Source organism: Phoxinus phoxinus (genome assembly GCF_949152265.1).
Source record: "Phoxinus phoxinus genome assembly, chromosome: 20".
NCBI lineage: Eukaryota > Metazoa > Chordata > Actinopteri > Cypriniformes > Leuciscidae > Phoxinus > Phoxinus phoxinus.
In genome coordinates, this window is record NC_136895.1 from 7,307,045 (window position 1) to 7,330,042 (window position 22,998).

Below are 22,998 nucleotides of genomic sequence, written 5' to 3' on the forward strand. Positions count from 1 at the left end.
CCTGCATAGGGAGAGGCTAGTTGGCAGTTAGCACACAGAACAACAGGCCAAACAGGTGTCCGGTATGTTAACGTAACACATTAACGGTTATTCGGCTACACAACAGCATAAAGTACATATACCTGGGAGGCTGAATAGGCTAAATTAACATAAACCAGCGAGTCCAACAAGTTACCAGTAAGCAAGTTCACCAAGCTCCCGCGATCTCATCACACAACACTGAATTCTTCATCCTCTGTGTCTCTTCTGAACAACTACGCTAACTAGAGCGCCCTCTCGCGGCTTTAGGCGGTAATTATTTCTCTTGGTTCATCTCAGTCAGTATGAATTAATTTTTATATATAAGTCGCACCCGACTATAAGTCGCAGGACCAGCCAAACTATGAAAAAAAATACATTATGTTGAGCATGTGAACACAACGGTCAATTAGAGACATGTATGTTGAGCGCGTGAATGCAAAGGCCAATCAGAGACATAGGCTATATGTTGAGCACATCAACACAATGGCCAATCACAGACATATGTTAAACATGTGAACAACGGTCAATCAGAGACATATATGTTGAGCGCATCAACACAATGGCCAATCAGAGACATGTATGTTGAGCATGTGAACACAACGGTCAATTAGAGACATGTATGTTGAGCGCGTGAATGCAAAGGCCAATCAGAGACATAGGCTATATGTTGAGCACATCAACACAATGGCCAATCACAGACATATGTTAAACATGTGAACACAACGGTCAATCAGAGACATATATGTTGAGCGCATCAACACAATGGCCAATCAGAGACATGTATGTTGAGCATGTGAACACAACGGCCAATCAGAGACATATGATGAGCGCATCAACACAATGGCCAATCAGAGACATGTATGTTGAGCATGTGAACACAACGGCCAATCAGAGACATATGTTGAGCGCATCAACACAATGGCCAATCAGAGACATGTATGTTGAGCATGTGAACACAACGGCCAATCAGAGACATGCATGTTGAGCGCATCAACACAATGGCCAATAGGGCTGCACGATATGAGGAAAAGCTGCGATGTGCGATAACATTGTTTAATATTGCGATGACGATATGACTTGCGATAAATGTGATTGTTAACTATACTGTTCCCATGTCTTAGTGCTTTAATAGGTTCTTTGCGTGATATGTCAAACGTTTATTACCTGCCTGGTTCAGAATACACGATTTTAGCGCGATTTTGGCACGATCCGTTTGATGTATGGGTGTCGTGGAGATTCGTAATAACGACAACGGGCGTCGGGACGCAAGATTCGATCGTTTCATCTCGTACAGTGGGTGACAACCTACGTCGCATCTGCGATGCTTCACGACAGAAAGACTATATCATGTTTAATTCTTTAACGGTCCTCGACGACGGGTTGAATATGTGAGCGAGGCGAGACGTGAGTGAGTGCAACAGTGAGTGTGTGTGTGCGCCAGTGAGCGTGAGTGAGCGAGGGACAGTGTGTTTGTGTGTCTGTGCGTGCGAGTGAATGTGTGTGTGTGACGGCACGCGATGACTGGTCGGAAAGCAACGTGTAGTCTGACATGTTTCTTGTCCACGACAAGATTTTAGGAGTCAAAAACGTGTAAGTTAGTGCTAATCTGAACCAGGCATTATTCATCGTGTCAGGCTGTCTGTTGCGATGTGTTCATCGCGGGGGTTCATATCGCGATGACGATGAAAATTCGATGTATCGTTCAGCCCTAATGGCCAATCAGAGACATATGTTGAACATGTAAACAAAATGGCCAATCAGAGGTGTTTAAGAATCCGTTCAACGGTGCTCAAAATGCTAGAGGGAAATGCTGGTATCGTCACATTTTTTAAATGTCAGTACCGACTTGGTGCCGAAGTCGGTTCTTTTGACAACACTAGTGCAGACTCTGAACAGTCAATCAGAGCGATCTCTCTCACCAATGGGGATTCAACATGCTGAACCGGGCGAACTCCCGCTGACATGAGCCTGACTAGAGTCGCCGTGTGGAACACCGCAAAAACTAGCCCAACAGATGCTCATCGACGGCTGACCACTGGCTTGGTGCGTCACGGCCCTTTGACACTTGAGCCTGAAACCACTTCCAGAAATGCCATGCTCACTCCATGCACACTCACAGCTGCCGAGAGTGCAATGTGATACACACAGCGATCATACCCATCACTGATGGCCTTTGACCTGCCGATTGGAAAGGCTTGATAGAAAGCTGTGGAGGGGTTCCTTGCAGATAGAAAAAGAAAAGAAAGAAAGAGAGAGAAATATGAATACGGTCAAATATAAGTGCCAAAGGTTTGTAGGGGAAAGATCAAAACAAATTTGCTTAGACTAGAAATTAAAAAAAATGTTAAAAGTGCTTGGATGCCTCAGGGGCTTTCGAGACAAGGTTGAAGTGAATGGCCATTCATATCTCAGAGCGGAAAACAGCACTGGCGTCGGAGCCACCACAAAAAGCCCTGAAGGATTGAGAGTTCAGCATGAATATGCCAAACAGAAAAAGCCAGAACAGCCTTCGAGTGAGAGACACGGATCCCGGAAACAAATGATCACATTGATTAACGGCCAAGTTTATACAGCCTAACTAAAAGGAGATTAATTAGATTTACTTTGGTCAATCATGCAACACACTGAATGTTACTAAGTGACCATTATCCTGTGACCAGCAATGTCTTGAATACTTTATAGATTTTTTTTTTTAAATCAGGCTTCACTGGTATAAATGTTCAAGACGTACGGAAAATTATACAATCTAAAGCATCCACAAAACAAATCAGTTTAAATATGGTCTAGGACCAAACTTTTGGTCTAGACTACAATACTTAATAATTGAACATAGTTATAGCACTAAATCAATAAAGTCTCGGATAGAAACTATAATTTGTTTTTGGGAACAAAAAAGGTTCCGAACTGAAAAAAACTAAACTGGGTTGAGAAATAAGGGTGAACAACATCATACCTCATAATCAATACATAGCCAAGTATGAAGAATCTGCACACTTCACATTTTCAGAGCCAGAACCTGTTTTATTATGTTAAATGGAGCTGAGAATACTACTCCTAATTGATACATGAAAGTGATTTTGCCAATTTAGAGCAATTTAGGCAAAATGAATAAATGTAATGAATAATTATTTATGAACGTGCACTTTGCGAAAGATTAGCGTCCAAATTGTTATCAATAACAATAATATCACACCAAATCGAAAAGTTATACAGCTTGTAAATTGAGACACTAAAAAAAAATTTATAAAAAAAAAAAAAAAAAAAGGACTCCATGGAATTGTGCTCAAGTTCGGTTGAAATCGGAAAAGTTTCCATGTGGGTTGGAAACGGTTGCGTAAATTCGCCCCAAAACAAAAGCAAATGCCATAAAACCAGGAAACTATAAACCCTAAATGGAGTATTAGTCAAATTCGCTCAAATGGTGCACAAAACAAAACGCTCATGGAAATATTCTTTGATGTTTCATCAAAAGATGACGAGTGACGGATGGAATTGGCCTGAGGAAGTGAAGCTGGCAGAGGATTACAGAGGAACAGGTTTCTGTGCACAGAGGAGTAATAACTCTATAGCGCTAAAGACAATGCATCTATAGAAACATCTCAAAGTGAATTCAAGGAAGTGGGTTAAAACAAATACTCTGATTTATATTTCAGGATGTCAGCCAATAAAGTGATATTAAAATAAGTGTCTGTAACAGGGAGCCATAGAAATATAACCTCTCACAACCTAAATTAGCTTGAAACAAATAAAGGGACGAAGGTACAAACAGAGGGAGTGTTGCTAATGATACATTTCAATTCAATTGATCAGTAACAACACTTCCTCGTACTTGGAAGAAACTCTTCTAAAATCACAGAGAGTAACATCTGGCATGACAATCTGCTGGCTTCTTTTCATATTCAAGTTTTTTTTTTCATCTATCATCCATGCCAATTTCTAGAACTGTAAATGTCATAAGAAACTAAATATATTCTAGTTCACTGAGAGAACTTGCAAACCAGAATTGCCGCTTTGTCGGGCCAGTGTGAGCCAGAGCTGGCAACATGCTGGACGGGTCAGTGTCCTCAGATCTTGAATACCGAGCCCAAAATCAAGCGGTTTCCCCACTGTCGGCCCGCAGCGCCACCCTAAAATCACGCCTCAATTCGCCTTTGGCTAAGCCCCGCCCCCCTTAGTTACTGTTGCTACCTCCGTCAATTTCATCTGGGCTCTGGTTTGGTATCAACATGGCTTATGCTGTGACTCTTCCTGTTGACATTTTATCAAACTTTTATAAAGCAGCAAATAAAGTGTCCGATAGAAGTAGGCAAAAGGGGCTCAGTATGCGTTCGAAGGCTATATTCAAGACATACCGGTGAAACGCAAGCAACAACAAGGCATCCAAATAGAGGCAAAAGCATAACGGTCACAGTCAAAAAATGAACCACCGCATATCCTAATGGAGACGGAGGCTGGGACTATATCAGGAGCAACACTGTTCATGCAAAGCTAAGTCTCTATTCACTTCTATAATCGTTATTACAAAGCAAACGGACTACGCGAGTAGTAATAAAGTTGTATTTATTAGCAGTGTGTGCTAGCGTATCAACAATTAGGGCAGAGAACCGAAATCATAATATAAAACTGTCTAACTAGTATAACTTCACAGTAAGGTTAAAAGCTAAATGTGTCTTAGACACAAAAGTGTGTTGTTAATCTTGAGGGGTTTCGCTGACTGAGGACGTCCAAACAGTTTAATCCAAAGACGACACTTGTCAGGATTTGACTTCGGTTTTGGGAAGGGAAAAAACGGACACCCCCCTCCAACCTCTCTGGGAAACGCGTATCTGTGTAATAAATGCCCCAGGCACAACGGTTAACCATATTTTTGAAAAAACTACGACGGTGATAGCCTGCCGAGACCAAAAATATGAGACGCCAGTGTTAAAGTCAATGGAGCGCCGTGAAAAAGTGTCGGACCCTCTGTGGGAGCTCGTCCTTGGCTGCGCTGTGATTGGTCAATCTACATTCTAGGGTGTGGCTTAGCCAAAGGTGAATAGAGGAAAGTCACACCTCACCGTTTCACCAGCTGACTGAAAACTAGCTAGATCACAAAAATGAGCATGAGAAGCGAACGCTTGGTCTTTACTTAAAGACTTGAGACTCCAGCATTGATATTTGACCAATATTTTACAATAAAAAAAATAATAATTCCAGTGATTTGTATCAGGAGTGCACATCACCGTGCGTTCACACCGCCACATCTTCAAAATTCGCTCTCGCCGCTCTGCCAACGACGCTGTGGAAAGATTCGAGGACGCTCTGACGTAGATCGACTGCTTGGTCTTTTTTTAAACTTTATTTAAAGGGGCCGGCAAAGCAAACAAGCAAGTCGATCGTTATTTTTGCAGAGAATTGATCGATGGAAAGAACTTTACAATTATAGTGACATGTTTGCTAACGAAATAAACAAATTAAAAGCCATTTGTGTGGTGTGGCTTTTGTGATCATGGTTTAGTGCTAGTCTAATTTGCATTCCCGCTGAAAGAAAAGCGTTCTAGCGCGGAAATCTTGCCTATAAATAATGTTGCGCGCCTTCTTATCAAATTCAAATGATCAACATCTCCTCTATTTTGCTTGGGAACTAATGTGGTCGGAAGCAAAGTTTACAGGACTGTGTTCCCTGGACTCCTCTCAAGCGGAGCACTTCTACATTCCGATTGGTTGCCACCAAACCACGTTATAGCTCATTACCATAAAGTTGACCTGACTTCAACTCTCCTCGCCGCCCTCGCCGGATCTCGCCACCAGCTCTCATTGGAAATGAATGACTTCCGGACACTTTAAAGCTCTCGCCGGCGGCGGTGTGAACGCACAGTCAGTCATGCTGAATCAAACTGGTATTTGCCTTTTCACATAAACAGAGAAAATACCTAGTCAGTTGCACCTGCTTCCATTTATTTGCGATCACGGGAATGCACAAAACAACTCCATTAAGGTTGGAAATCCTTTTTTTTTTTTTATTGATAAAATACATCCTTTCATCCAGAGCAACAGAGGGAGCTCACGAGCAGAAAACACGAGTTAACCGCAGTATAAAAGGCACAGAGAAGAGACTGATTAATTATTAAACCAAATAAATACACGACTATAATCATATATGATTTGTCTACGTTCTTCAAGCAGTCTCTCTCTGGTATTTTCCGTAATGGTTAGCATAAGTAGCCTTTAGCTCGCATAGAAATATATTTATGCCTCATACACGGTAATCAGAATCCCGTTTAGATCGCAATCGGAAGTTATTTCAAACACTCGCTGGTGTCTGAAAGTGAGTTGAGCTGAAAATTGTTTGTCTTATGTTGAAGTTAGCTGGTAGCCTGGTATGATAACATGGGAAACGAGAAGCGGTGTTGGCCCTCTCCTGACTCAACCGCCTCGGTTCATGACCTCTCCTCAAGCCCCAGTTGGCCAGCTTTGGGTCAAAGTATTCGGCGGGACCAGGCCGTTGGCCCAGAGGAAACCCCAGATGTGACCATGGAAACGTGACTGGCCCTGGCACGCACTAGCACGCCCACTTTTAACCCAACTGGGGAAATACGGCTAATGTGTCATGTTGCCTTCAATTGACCGTTCGCAAAAGCCACGCCCCTTAGTTATTGTTACTACGCCCGTCAAACAATTGAGAACCAGACACATGGCTGGGTTGAGCTCCATACATTAAGTGATTGGTTTTGGAGTAATGCAGCAGACATATCCTCCAGGGCACGACAGAAAGTATAGACAGAATAGCGCACATGACAAAACAGTTTTGTAAAATTATATATCAATCATTTTTATTTGATCATATATCATTTTACAAAACTGTTTTGCGCATGTGCTCCCGCGCGTGCTATTTCAGTCACAACACTGCAATCAGAGGACGCGCTGAAACCATCAACTCTCGATGCGGTTCTCTTCATTCATAACTCGTAGCCGACTGAGAAGGATATATTTGTGTAAATAGTTGTGCAACTGCGCAAACTTTGTTTTGAAGTTTAATGTTTGAGTTCCAGAGGAATTTGTGACTGTGTACCTGTTCAACCACATCAAAGTTTAGTAAGTCCGTGCTTTTTCTCTTTTTTTTTCCTCTTGTTTGCTGACTGATGAGGGGCCGCAGTGCCGTAGTGAAACGGTGTTTGTACATGTAGCCTATTTTTTTAATAATAGTTGCAAGCAATCATAAAATACAGCAAGTTTTAAGCCCGTGCAGACCTCACTGCCATAGGCGCATCATTGCACTATCTTGCTGAAATCGGAATGTTTGACGGAGGTCCTTCTCCTTAGTTACAGTTGCTGAGCTAGGATTGGACGAGAACCGTTCGAGGGCGGGGTTTTGCGAACGGTCAATTACATTTTCTCAAAAATATTTATTTTACAGTGTAAATCAAATTCATACATGCAACGCAACTAAGTATATTTTTTAAATGTACCTTAAGGCCGTGTGTCCACCAAAGCGTATTTAGCCAGCTGAAAAGGCCTAGCTGTGGGAAAAGTATTTGCTCTGGCTCTTGTTTTAAATTATTTTATTCCGTTATTATGCTTGTTGGTCGGTGTGTTATTCGTCCCGCCGCTCCTCCACTCTTTTACCTAAAGCTGAACAATCTTCAACTCTCGGTAACCGGTAAAAAACGCAAAGCGCTCTACGCCTCGTTGCGCTCCTGGCGTTTTAAAAACACTTTGGTGGACATAGGGCCTTACATTGAGACTTTATCACACATTTGGATGTTAACCCCTTAAGCGGCACCCCCCCTTTTTCTTAATAGACATGAAAATGCACATGCCGAACTTAAATGGTTGTAATTTAAGAATGCTTTGAAATATAGATGTAAGATTGGTCTTGTTTTAAAGAAGACATTTGGCTTTTTTTTTTATATAGAAGTGAAATAAATTAAAAAAAAGTTATAGAAGTTTGAGTCTATGAAAATGTACAATGTTAAAAATTGTATTCATATTTTAGATAAAATATATATTTTCAAAACCTGGACGACTCTAAAAATGCAAAAATCTGAACAAGTTGTGTTTCAAATTTTAGGTTGATATCTAAAAAAAATAAGAAATTTTGTTTGGGTGCAGTACCACACTTTTCCACTAGTTGACATTACTGCCCATATAAGAGCACCTCCATTTCCATATGTTGTTTGAGTGATCTGAACCATTATTTTTACCATTTTCATACAATTTATGAAGTAGACATCCTATTCAGAAGTAATATTGGAAGTCTGGCAGATTTTGAAATGAATTAAACCTCTAAGAAACACAGAAATATCACGTATGTGCATTATAGCTCGCCGCCACATCACAAATGGTGAATCTATTATTGTTTTCTTTATATTTCAAACATTTTCAGACCTTTTTTCTAAAAGAATTGAATGGATGCTATCTTTTGAACTCTTGACATGAAAACAAACCGAGGTTTCTACAATTCTTTCATGATTTTTCACGTTAATCACAATTTCAAAATAAAGGTCTGAACACGCCTTAGGAGTATGAACATATTCTTGTTGCAAATTGATAAATTACGGCTTCTCTGTAATTTATTTTGAAAATCAGTCACCAAATATGTAAACTAGAGATTGTAAGCTTTCAAATGATATATAGTTTGTCAAGATTAGTTTAGGTTTAGTATAGGATATTACTGTTTTAAATATGTAATGGCGGTGATGCCAATATCAGGGGTTAAACGGGAAAGAAGACATTTTTACACAAAACAAAAATCTGTTTTTAATCTCTGGCGTTTTATCTACAGCCTTCTAGAGTTTGGGGTCCTGAGATCCTGATGGCAGAAATGTTACAAGTCCACTAAAAAAAGTGGGGGCACAGTCTAAATGTGAGTAAGTGAAAATTTGAAAAGGTTTCCCATAAGGCAGTGAATCTTTGGAAGCCTTTATGAGTCAGTGAGGTCAATGTGCAAGAGCACACCTTTCAAAACATGGAGGCATAATAAATATATATATATACACACACCAACAAACCCCTTACTGTCAGAGAGCCGGTGACGGGCTGACTCACCTCAACATTACTGTGAGGAATAAGACAAATTTGCTCTTCAAATGAACAAATAAACTACAGCCACTGCCATTTCTCAAACAGGTGCGAAGCACGACAGCATGGAGACATGCCAGACCAGACTCACTCGAAATCAAACTGATAAATAATGACGGCACTCATGAGTCCGGTGAGTGTAGTTGGACAACCCTTCCCTTGGAAGATAAAAACTACAACCACACAGGATTAAAATAATAATAAACTTTCGTTTCAGTGAGAAAGACAAAAGTCTGTACTATAGCTGTTCAAAGCTATTCTGAACCCTGTGACAAATCCTGAGGCGTTCGACATTGCTTCGGCCATTTTAACAAGTCAATAAACTGATTCGTATCTGTTAAAAGGTCACTTCCTTTTTCTTTTAATAGGGGAACAGAAAATGATGAGTGAAAGTCAAAATGATATTTCCGGGGTACTTAGTGGAGGAGGATATGCTAGAAAACCGTGACATCGCACATCATCATCAGTTAATGCAAAAAAAATGTCAGTATCCTTAAAAAAAGATGAACTAGTGAAACGCTGGTGTGATTATCTCGGCCTAAAAGGCAAGAGAACTGATTATTTGGAGCAAATTCCCCTTCTTTTAATAGCTAAAATTAAGCTTTACACACATCCTCCAAAGTAAAAAGGTCGTTTCCAGAAATCCTGGTGAATATCACTGCTCATTTATGTGTGTGTGTGTGTGTGTGTGTGTGTGTGTGTGTGTGTGTGTGTGTGTGTGTGTGTTAGGGCTGTCACTTTTTATTCGATATTCGAATATGCATTCGAACATGACGTGAAATAACCGTAATCGAACTTCAAATAAACTATTCGGTTTTTAAAGTGCCATGTCTAGCGCATTTTTTACAGTCTATGATAAGACCGTTTGCTTTTTATTTTAAAAAAGCGTGTTATTTTGAAAGCGTGTTACAGGCTGTATGTTATAGTCAGATATGACGGTGCGCTGCAACACGCATCACCGCAGATGATCTATTCATCAAGCGTCAAGCCAACGTGCAAACTATCGCAAATCAAAGTGAAAGTAAGTCGCAGACGCTTAACACACAATAATAATAATCTTCATTAAAAGTAAAGAAACGAAATGATCTTACCAGGGCTGCCGCTCTCTCTTATTGCAGTCTTTGATGTTAGCTGATGATCAATAAAATGCAGCTCATATCTGTTGCTTTCGGTGACATTAAATCCATTAAATCTGCATATAGCGCGGGAATTGAAGATCGGATTTATATCCGGTTTAAACCACATTTAGGCCTATGTGACCAAGTGTAAATGGAATCGTTTTGATAGCTATCCGATCTGAGCAAACGCATGAAGTGGCCAGGTTTAAACAGCCCCAGAAACGCAGCAGACGGCCAGAGCATCGCCAGGCGTCCAACATCGTATGACTGCATACTTTCCTGCACAACCGGTCGGCACCGTGCAGATGCACATGTAAAGGCAAGGTTTATTTGCAGATATGAGTCCTATAAGTGTAATTTTGGGAGTCCTGTTTATGACTGTCAAACTGTTAGTAAAATTTCGATTGACGTTTTTTTTCTCTCCGCGCGCGCGGCGGGTGAGGGGGGAGGGGGGGGGATAGATATTCGAATATATTCGAATACATAGGCTGGTATTTGATATCCGTTCGAATTTGATTTTTCTCAAAAGTGACAGCCCTAGTGTGTGTGTGTGTGTGTGTGTAAAGCAAATAAAGAGGAAAAGCATATGAACTTCCATCAATGATGGTCAACAGGCATTTTGAAAGCGTACGCTTCCTCAACCTTTACTGGCTTTCCTTAAACCTCGAATCTATTTGCCGCCCATTTTGCAATATTTCCGAGCATTCTCAAAATAACACACAGATCCTGCAGATCTTTCTGCATCTTTGTTCCCCAATATGAGCTGCACAAAAGTTAAAGCCTATCCAATCCAAAATAAATCCCAATCGTACTGCATTGTAGTAATTTAGTTTGATTAAAATCAGCAGCAAAAAATACAACAAATATTATAAGGAGAACAGTACTTAAGAAATCTACTTTAAAATGTAGATAAATGGTTTAAATTAAAGGAGTAGTTAACTTCAGAATTAAAATTCTGATAATTTGCTCACCCTCATGTCATCCAAGATCTTCATGTTTATCTTTCTTCAGTCGAAAAGTAAAATATAGTGACTTCAACGGTTATCAGCGGGTTGAACGTCCAAATTGCAGTTTAATGCAGCTTTACACGATCCCAGCCGAGGAATAAGGGCCTTATCTAGACAAACCATCGGCCATTTAAAAACAAAACAAAAAAATATACTTTTTAACCACAAATACTCATCTTTTGCGTCCACGACTTCACACATTACGTAATTACGTTGGAAAGGTCACGCTTGACGTAGGCAGAAAATGTTGGGTAGGGCGAAAAACTCTACTACAGCTTCAAAATCGTCCGACATCGTTGTTTTACAGTTTATTAATTTTTGTAAATGGCGTTTGACTCAGGATATGGTTACACGGAAACGATCTGAAGAGAACACAAAAGTGGCATTGCGTTATCACTTTTTATTCTGCGTTTAGACGAGCGTTATGGTTCCCCCCCATAACGCATATGGTGACGTAAAAGTGTGTGATATTCGATGTAGTGTGCACTCCAGGCGGCTAGGTGGCGATGTGAAGCACTGCCACACAACAACACCAAGTCCGCGCGCCTGCGTACAACCTTCCTTCAACTTCTCTCCCTAGTAGCGCGAAATCAAAACAACATGAATTGGTGCATCAACAGTTTGATGGAGGTGATTAATGCGCCTTCTCTGATCAGTAATACTATCTGAGAATATTTCGTACAACTGCTGAAAAGACTCTTGTGTGTTTATTAGAGCGTCTAGGGCAACTTGAAGGTCCGACGTATGGAAATGATCCGACATGTTTGTTGTTATTTTCCAGTAACGTTACTGGCGCATGCCTGTGACGTAACCGCGTACGCGACAACAGCCACCGTGAGCAGATCGTTGCCTTCACTATCTAGCAGACTTTTGAGTTTTTACCCTTTAGACGGGAACGTGGCGGTGGAGCGTTTTTAAGATTTCCACTCTGGAGGGTGGTTTCACTTTTTTGCGTTTTTAAGCCCCAAAAACGCCGTTCACCATCTAATTTTAATATTTTTACGTTTTCACACGTGAGCGTTCTCGTGTAAACAGGGCCTAAGTATTTGCACTTTCGCTTTGTAGACTAGATCTGCACTTCCGCCTACATCACGCTTGACCTTTCAATGTGATTGTGTAATGTGTGGCGCATCACAGCTGGTAGACGAGCATTTGTGGTTAAAAAGTATATAAAAGTTTTGTTTTTTGTTTGTTTTTCGAAAAAGAACGATGGTTTGGCTAGATAAAACCCTTATTCCTCGGCTGGGATCGTGTGGAGCCCTTTAAAGCTGAATTTTGGACTTTCAACCAGTTGGACCCCATTGAAGTCCACTATATGGAGAAAAATCCTGAAATGTTTTTCTCAAAAACCTTAATTTCTTTTTGACTTAAAGAAAGAAAGACATGAACATCTTGTATGACATTGGGGTGAGTAAATTATCAGGAAATTGTAATTCTGAAGTGAACTAATCCTTTAATTGTCATTCAAATAATACGGTAATGGAAATAATAAAACGTGTACAATTTGACCTAAACCCGAGTGTGTTACAGGTCGACCTCTGAATGGTCCTCAAAAGCCTGTCAGAAACGGGGACGGCGTGTTGCGCAGCATCAGCACAGAATGTACAGATTTCTCCTGGATTCCTACCAACCGCTGACAGTAAACAACAGCCATTAGCAGCATAACATCATGCAGATGTTACACATGTTTGAAGGCCTTATCAGTGCTTGTGCGCAGCTTCTGCACATCACAAGATAGGGAAACACATGCTAGCATCACCTAATCAGACTGAAAAAACAGCTCAACTTCTGCTGGCAAGCGTATGATGAGGAAACGGTGACATTGAAAACAAATCTTTAGGAACTGGACAGTATTGTTGCCACGAGATCAAAATCACGACTTCGATAAGATACCCGACTAAAATAGCAAGATTATCAATACTGGATCAATACCACAGCAAAAAAATTAAACTACAGTACAAGTAATTGAATTATATGACAACAATAATTATAAATTGACTTTAAAAACATTATCAATCACATTCGCAAACCTTTCACAATTCTGCACAGGTTAGGGGATATGACCCAAATTTAATATTTTTTTACCTAATTTTATATCACAATATAGTTATTTTATTTTTATCTTAAAATATATTTAAAATTATCTTTAAAATAAGCAACGACGCAAATTACAATCAACATGACAAATACACTATAAGAAAAATAGAAATTAAATAAACAGTGCTTTACATTTGTTAGGTGGCTGATGTAGATCTACTTAACAGTAGCATTAATAAATTAAATGTAAAAAAAAGCACTGCTTAGTCTTGACTCTATAAATTAACTTCACACTGATTCTTAATGAACAGAATGAAGTTATTTAGTCAAGCAGAGGGTGATTTTCCCTTTTCTCTTTTGTTGTTTGATTGTTTGATTTTGTTGTTTTTTTGTTGTTTCTGCGGGCGCTTCAGGCCTGAGCCCGGCCCCGTGAGTAGGGCCTATAATTTCCGCGATCGGATTTAACATTAAAAGCACTCTTTTTACGACTAAAATAACAGTAAAAGGTAAAAAAAAAAAAAACTGAATTCCCCAAAATTAAAGGCACACTATGTAGAAATTGTACCTTAATATAACAGCTTCAAAGTCATTTCGGTGGTAAACAAACTCATAGTAGGGCGAATCATCCTGGTAGTAAAGCTTGGAGCTTGCTCCGACAAATCTCGCGAGAACCACGACTTGCTTTACGGCAACGACGTCACACACATTAACAACATATGAAGCACGAAGACACTTGCGCGCATTTCAGACGTGATACCTATGCGTGATACTCGACGATGGAAAAAGCAAAGAAATCGCGTGAGGAACCGGACAAGAGTCCCACTCGGTCAGGCTTTCGCTCGCGAAAGTGAGGGGGCGTTTTTTGGCGCGAGCTAATAAGCAGCACTGGATGCAACAGCGATGCTGACCTGGCAATCTTGTTGGTGGACTAGTAAATAAATCTCTTATTTGTAAACTTGTTTGCGTTCTATGTTGTAGCGTTTGCTTGTAGTATGTAATTTTTTTGTAGTATTGCAAGTTTTCCACAGCGACTCTAGGGGTCGCTGTTTGACAAAAACACAATTTCTACATAGTGTAACTTTAAAACGGAAAAAAGGAGCTTTGAGCTTTTTTTCTAGGCTTATTGAGCACAATAACGGTTTTAAACATCAAACAAGTCCCGCTCTTTATTTTCTCATAAAATAATGCATAAAATAATGCAAAATGATGCAGCTCTTATTTAGAATGCAGTCATTCGTAACGAACCGGTACTAGCGCTGCACGATCATATCGTAATCGCGATGTCAAGCATATGCGATTATATGATGCAGAATACTGCGATTTTATATGAAATAAACAAATTAACACAGCATGTTAATTTTTCTCATCCTGTAGCTAGTGTTACATGATCATGCAAATGACTTTAAACCATTCATGCGTGACAAGAAAAAAAAGAAAAAAAGAAAAAAAAGAGCGCCTGACTGTGACGCACAGAAAGACTCGTGCTAGTATAGTGTGCACGCACAAGACAGCACGCCAATACAGTTCTCTTTCGCGCTTGAACAAACAACACACACAATTACGCCAAAATATATTTTTGTCTGGGCGATAAATCTACACATTCGAGTTAATCGATAAAATAGTGTACGTCGATTTGTTTGAATGAAAATCGGTTTTCTCTTTAACATCCGCCGACGCTCCCCGTGATCACGAATGATCAATAGGTAATTTGAAAGATACAGTTCAACTTACCGAAATGTAATAACCGCGGAAAGGGGTCCACAGCTGGAGTAGTCACGTGACGTTACATTCACCTCAGGAAAGCCATTTAATGACCATAGCACGTTAGTTGGACTTAAATGCTATAGAGGGGAGCATTTTGCTAAAATTATAACTATATAATATATTTATTATATTTTTACCTATATCATTAAAATAGTATACCGTTGTTATTATAAAAAACGCATTATATTTAATTTGAGATGTTATTTTTAACCTTTAATAATAATACCAGCTGACTGGGCTCTGTATGTTTACAGCATTAGGTGAGAAATTATTTTTAGGAGAAAAATGTACATACCACATTAACGCATCTACTGTACCTAATATTTATGCAAAGGAATCGATATTGAATCAAGATCAGAATCAAACCACAAGAATTGAATTGAAATTTGTGTCAAGTAATAATAAAAACAGTAGCATACCAGTCATTGTACCATGTAGCTAAACATTGTGTTGTCACTTAATAAAATTATGTTTAGTTAATTGAATCAATTTAAATCGTAAATCGGACTTTTTTTGTGAAAAAAATCAGGGATTTCTTTTTTAGGCCATATCACCCAGCCCTAGCGTTTACACTACAAGCGACACGATACAATTAATTTCAATGGGGAGCGGCGATTTCAGGCAACACGCACGACAGCGACCGGATGGGCGTGTCTGGCGACGCGGCAAAATTGAGATCTGTTTAACTTTATGCAAATGAAGAGCGACTTTTGGGAGCGCCAACCAATAGGAGTGAAGACAGTGGAGCGCGCGTGATCATCCGTCACTCTTCAGTGCCGAGTCTGACAGAGGCAAGTTGACCGAGAAGCTCATTTTAGCAGTCAGAAACTGTCCTATAATTTATGATATATCTCCGTGTACATACAGTGGTATTCGCCGTGCTGACTCAGAGCCTGAATGGTTTCGTGAGCCCAGAGAGGCCGGTATTTACCCGTTTGCTGCAGTTAAATAGCCGCGATGGCAAAGAACTAGTGATGCACCGATGTGAATATTGTGGCCGATACCGATAACCGATTTTAATATTGCTGTTATGGCCGATACCGATATTTACCGATGTCGATACCTCTGTATAGAAAACACATTTTTATGATAATAAAATAAAGAGCTATTTTCCAAAACACTTTTTTTTTTTACTTTTGTAATTTATTTTCAGTAATGACTGATATTGGGCACCTTTACCTGTGTGTACTAGATGCGATGCGATAAGATCCAGTGACAAATAATTAGTCTGTCCACTCTAGCCGCGACGCGACTTTGAGATGCGTACAAATCAATCAAAACCCAGAGCCAATCAGAACAGCGTGTGGACGGGCTCTCGCGTCAAGTGCACAGCACCAGAGAGTAATCTTGACAGCAATCGCAAAAAAAAGGACAAGTAGCTACATAATCAAATTCACAAATATTACACCATTTAAACAGTATTCAAATACATGGGCTACTGAGTTACTTAACCCTTTAAGTGTCACGCCCCTTTTTTTGAATATACATGAAAATGCACTTTCCGAACTTAAATGTTTGTAACTCAAGAATGCTTTGGAATATGGATGTAAGATTGGTCTTGTTTTAAAGAAGAAAATTGGCAGATTTTTGTAGAAGTGAAATAAACTGAGAAAGTGTAACAGAAGTTTGAGTTTAGAAAAATAGAAAAATAAAAAATTTAATTATTCATATTTTATATAAAATATATTTTTTCAAAACCCTGGTGACTCTAAAACTGCACAAAAATCAAAGCCAAAAATCTGAACAAGTTGTGTTTTAAATTTTAGGTTGATATCTCAAAAAATAAGCTTTCAGTGAGATTTAGTTTGGGCGCAGTACCACACTTTTTCACTAGTTGACATTACTGCACATATAAGGGCGCCTCCATTTCCATATATGGTTTTTCTTTATTTCTAAAACATTTTCAGACCTTTTTTTCTAAAATAATTGAACAAATGCCATCTTTTGAACTCTTGGCATGAAAACAAACTGAGGTTTCTACCATTTTTTTCATAATTTTTCATGTTCATCACCATTTCAAAATAAAGGACTGAACACCTTAGGAGTATGAAAATATTATTGTTGCAAATTGATAAATTACAGCTCCTCTGTAATTTATTTTGAAAATCAGTCACCAAATATGAAAACTAGAGATTGTAAGCTTTCAAATTATATATAGTTTGTCAGTATTAGTTTAGGTATAGTATATGATATTACTATTATAAATATGTAATGAATTTGGGCCCACCGGTGGGCCGGTGACACTTAAGGAGTTAAACAATCTTTGTCAAATAATACATTTGTTTCTTCAGTTTGAACATTCTTGTTTCCATTTGTTTAATTTCAAGATCTGAGGTGAATTATCCATTGTTGCTTTTACAGCCACAAAGCTGGGAGCACTAAATTATATTAAAAGTCACATTACACGCTTTTAACATTAAATAAAGCACATAAACAGTGCCTGAGATTATCATTGCCACACGTTGTGTTTGTTGTTCCAGCGCGACGTCGCAGAAAAACAGAAACAGTTTCTAAAATAGAATCGTCGCGTGTCGCCGTCGCGGCTGGTTAGGACATAAACTCTGATTAACATTGAAAATACCTTTTATCGCGTGTCGCGGCGTCGCGTGTAGTTAGGACACGGTGTAATGACTAGTTCGCGCGCCCACAATGAAGTGCGCGCCCCTACACACAAACACGGGTTCAAACCTCGCCCCGTCCAGCACGGGTGATATAACAAATGTTGATCGTGTGCCCACTATAAAGTACGCACCACTACACATAAAAACGGTTCCCACAGTATCAGTTATTCCCCTCGCTCTGACGAGAGACGTGATAAAGGGTGCACCCCCTGTAAAGCGCGCGCCCCTACACACGAGCGCTGTTCACAGCTGAAATGCGCTCGTGCAAAAACAAACATCCCCGCCCCCACACGCACGTCAAATACACAGGAATGATAATCGGCCCGTTCACATCGGCCCTATTTTGACATCGGAACGATACCGATGTGTAAAACAATGACCATATCGGCCGATATTATATCGGCGGCCGATATATCGTGCACCACTACAAAGAACACTCGCTGTTTCTCGTTCATCTTTAATATTATGCATTATATACACTTACTCCATTTATATTTAGACTTTTCCTTCCAAAATATTTGTTTGTAGCAGCCTGAAAACGGATTTGTTGTCTATAACATGGAGTAACATCCGTGAATGTCACTCACTCACAAACATTACTAGGCTACCAGTAGTGGTTACGCCCACTAGCGTCCTAACCGCCAGCCACAAAGTCGCTTGTAGTGTGAACGCACCTGAAGTCTTACGATGACCGTAAAGAGTCGTGACTATACAACATTTTCCCAAAATCGTGCAGCCCTAACCAATACTGATCAAATATGGAGCCGTACCGGTTTTTAATAGCAGGGTATCGTGATAACTTTCCAATGCCGGTATATCGTGCAACACACCTGGACAGTGCATTGGGTAAATTTTATGTGGATTTTTTTTTTTTTCACAAGCACAAAACAAGGTACTTGAGTCAGAAACCAATACTAACATAACTTTCCAAATGTTACCAATGAAAAGGTGATTGTAACCACAGGCAGCCCTGTGTAGGCAAGTGTAAAGTGGTTTGCTGGACGGAAAACTGAGTGCAAACAGTTGATGCTCGGGGTTTCCTCTGAACTACACTGAGCTATTCTTGCAAAGAAAGTTTAAACCAGCTAGTCAAGTTGAATTTTCAATTCCCTTCACAAAGTCTCACAATGTTTTCTTCATTTCTATGTATTCTGTGAAACAAATGAAGATTAAAAGCCATTGTTTTGAACTCCACTGACTTTCACTGTACAGACAAAATAGTTCCTACAATATTTTCTTTTGTGTTATGCAGAAGAACGAAATGCCATACATAACTGAATGACATGAGAGTGAATAAAGGATAGCAAACTTGGCGGGTGATCTATATTTTGAGCTCGAGTACAGCAGAGATGAGCTACAAACCAACTCAAACACACCTGAACCAAGGTGATCAGGATTACCTCACTACTATATCTGGCTAAATTAGTCATAGGCTTATTGTATTTGGCTCAAAACGTCTGGTTTAACATGATTTGCGTGTGTAAATAAATAAATAAATAAATAAATACGAGCAGCACTTTCCAAACCTGTCGTGGAAGCCTTTTTGGATATCAATGCAATGTAAATGAGCTGCTGATTTTTATTGGGTCAGGTGAGTCAAATTAAGCGATATCCAAAATGTGCATTTCTGGGGCCTCCAGGACAGGTTTGGGGGAAAACTACCCCCAAAAACACTACGAAAAGGTTAATTAGTTAATGTATTAACTACAATGAACTAACAGTGAGCAGTATTAATCTTTGTTAATGTTAGTTAATACAAATACAGCTGTTTATTGTTTGCTCATGATAGTTCACAGTGCATTAACTAATGTTAACAAGCTCAACCTTTGATTTTAATAATGTATTAGTAAATGCTATAGTTAATATTAATTAAGAAGATTAATAAAAGTGTAGAAGTGTTGTTCATTCTTAGTTCATGTTAACTAAGGTAGTTAACTAATGTTATTGTAAAGTGTTACAAAAACACACACACACACACACACACACACACACAAAAGCAAACTCCACCTAGGACAAAATAAACTCCTACAACAGGACATGTTTCAAGGTGTCATGCACTTTCAAAAGAGTAAATTAACAGTAAATAGTGTAACGCCTACAAGAACTGAAATAAAATGTGTTTGTTGAAAATTTTGAATTTTCTTTTGCAACTATTGTCAATAAAGCGTGAGCAACATGAAGCATAAAGGTTTACCTGTCCTCATCCCCATCAATGTGAATAGCTATTCCAAACAGGCTGTTGACAGCAGGCGTGGGAAGCTGCAATCCCTCGGGATTCAGGGGTCTGATGGCATCTCTTCCCAGGAGAACCGAGCTCTGGAGCAGCAGCTCGGTCCTCCTCTGGTTCTCACCGGCCGGGCCGAAGCCACCGGGAAGCTGGCTAAAGATAGAGGGGTTCGTCTGAGCCCCCAGTCCCGCTGCCGAACCGCTCGGGACTCCCTGAGGCTGGTTCTGCTGGGGCGGTACAACAGGGACCGGGGGCTGTTTTGGCATGCTCTGGGGGGTATTAGAGGCACTGGGCAGAACAACAGGCACATTTTGCACACCAGGGACCACAGCATGAGTTACTGCTGGCTGAACGAGCGGCACCGGTGCCTGTGAACCCGCAGATGTGGCTGATACGGTCCCTAGAGCGGCGCTGATGTTGGACTGGGGTAAAAGCCCCTGAACATCCACCGGCTGAGGAACTAATCCCAGCACATGAGTGCTTCCCGCTGCGGGAGTGAGGACCGGTGGCGGGCCCTGGGTCACTGAAGAGCCAAGAGGCTGATTCTGCAACCTAAAGTCAGCCTGATTAGACGGGATAACAGTCTGAAGCATCTGGCCAGGTTTCTGTGCCTGTTTACCAGGGTAAAATGGCTGTGGTTGAGCTGTAGAAGGCATGCTGGGAGATTTAGCATGGGCATCGCCGAAAAGATTCTGGGCTACAAGCCCTAATCCCTGCTGCAAAATCCCAAAAGTTTGCTTTTGAAGCTCCACAGGAGGGTTCGATGGTGAAGATACGTAACCACTGTCCGTATGCGGTTCTGTGAGGGTTGAAAGCGCATTGTACGCCGCCACCGAACCTCCTAGGCCGTCTCGGTCCGCGCCGTGGTCCGCGGTGCTGGCGTGTTGTTTAACGTTATCCGCAGTCCGAGCAGATGAGGAAGCATCCGTGTCCCGCTCATAAAACTCAGTGCAAGTCCACCTACCTCTTTTAAAGGGTTCACCTGTGCCATGATCCAATTTGATGACCCTGAAACGGGAACTGCAACCACTTACTGTGGCAGAACTGCTAACTGATGTTGATGTGCTGCTAGATCCAACTAAAGGTGAAGTCTGGGATGGGCTCATTTGGCCTGCTGTCCCACTGACTGCACGGACATTTGGGTTTACGTGAACAGCACTTGTGTTACGAGAGCCCGGTAACGTCGCTGTCGTTACGGCACCATCTTGAGCGCTCGCGGTTTCGGCGTCGTTGTGTAGCGGTTCGTCCGTCAAACTAACGTCACACGCCTCCGGCTCGAAATCGCCACCTTTGGACATGTCGTACATCTCAGAGGAGGACATGTCCTCAGTTCTGGACTCGTCCGGGTCGTCCAAACTCTCGGTGTCGTCCGTGATGCTGTTCGCCGCCACCTGCGCCTGCGTTACGCTCGTGATCTGGAAACAGCTCTTCTTTTTCGACGGCATTTTAGACATTTTGACCGCTTGAAGTGTGTCACTTCGGCTTCGACACGTCAGACTAAAGCGTACAGCTCCACGCTAGACGTAGTAACTCCTCTTATATGAAAATGTCATGTAATTTTCAGTTAGCGTCACGCGCTAACTCAAGCTTCCCTCCGAGCTCCCGTCAGCGCGCGTGCGTCCTCATCGCGGCATTTTCAGTACTTTTAATCCGTTAAATTGAAACTCGCGAAGCTCCAAACACAATGACAGCTTAATTCCAGGTGTGTTTAATCCCTCCAAGCCCGTATCCGTGTTATCCGAGGCCTAAATGAAGGCCATGTCCGGGTGTGAGAGTTTCCCTCAGGCCGCTCGCGCGAATGAAACTCCAGTCGCTGGACTCACTCGACTCTGAGGCGCCTTCAGTTTTCAACACTCCCCCGTCTTCAAAAGCACATATCCTCCACGAAACACACTGGATATACATCCTGACACATGATAACACATGTTTACCATCCGTTTCTGGCGTTGATACAGTCTGTGGAGGGTAGACTGGGTGTGTTTGTGTGTCTGTAGAGCTAACGGCTGCTCTCTCTCTGCTGCTGTACACAAGATGGCTAACGCTACGTAGCGCACGCGCGGCACTATGGGTGGACTGCGCACAGGCGTACGTAAGTGCGTCGGGAATACCGATCGCTACGCAATATTCTTGTTTTCTTGTCAAAATAAATGTCAAGCGGGATCAGACGGCATTAATACTTTTTCCACACATCCCAAAAGCTTTATATTACACCTTTTCTTCTTGGACTCTCTGATAATGTTATTATTTTAATAACTAATTCATTTAATTGCTTTTTATCATTTGTACAGTGATTAAAACCAGCACCGTAAATAATATAATAAAATAATTTATGTTCGCCTGTGTACAGTGATTAAAATCTGCACTACAAATATAATATAATATAATATGATATAATATAATAATGAGTGTTCTGGGAACAGTGTTCAAAATCTGCACTGAATATAATAATATAATTAATACTATATAATATAAAACATAATATAATGTAATGTATACCGTTTCATTGTTTCCCTGTGACCTAGTTTCTGTGTTGTTGATTAGTCATAATAATCACCTGTCGTCTCATTAATTAGCTTATTAGTTTCCTTTGTTTGCTCCATGTATTTATACCCTGTGTATATAATAATTAGTGTTCTGTGAAAAGTGTTTAAAATATGCACTGCAAATATTATAATATTATTATAAATATTATAATATAATATTAAATATAATAATTCACTGTTTTTAAAATCTGCACAAAAAAATATAATATAATATAATAAAACAATTATTGTTCTGTGAACAGTTGTTTAAAATCTGCACTGAAAATATAATAATATAATATAATATAACATAATAATTATTGTTGTGTGAACAGTGTTTAAAATCTGCACTGCAAATATATTATAGGCCTAATATAATTTAGTGTAATGTAACGTAATATAATTTACATTATATTACGTTACGGATTTTCAATGTTTTTAAACCTATTTTAAACGTATATATAATGTAATTATACTATATTTCAATATTTTGTTTTGTTTTTTCCATCCAGACAAGGTTGTTTTGCTATTTTTTCTGTCAAAAGGGTCATTTATTTCTGTTGAATGCTGTTTGCTGTATTCTGAGTCACACACGGGGGGATTTTTAGGTGGTTTTATGTA

General features: G+C 40.2%; 1 protein-coding gene across 2 annotated transcripts in view; it reads right to left on the bottom strand.

Moving 5' to 3' along the window:
- tsc22d2 (TSC22 domain family 2) overlaps positions 1 to 21,934 on the bottom strand; it is a 45,380-nt gene extending 23,446 nt beyond the window's left edge. The window contains exons 1-2 of one of the 2 annotated variants that reach the window (XM_079592099.1): positions 19,823 to 21,898; positions 2,179 to 2,241 (exon numbers count right to left, since the gene is read on the bottom strand). In XM_079592099.1, the coding sequence (XP_079448225.1) occupies positions 2,179 to 2,241; positions 19,823 to 21,309 (1,550 nt within the window). In that variant the 5' untranslated portion in view covers positions 21,310 to 21,898. Of the gene's footprint in view, positions 1 to 2,178; positions 2,242 to 19,822 lie in introns of both variants that reach the window. The other variant, XM_079592100.1, reaches the window with a different exon arrangement.
- Positions 21,935 to 22,998: the final 1,064 nt, after the last annotated feature.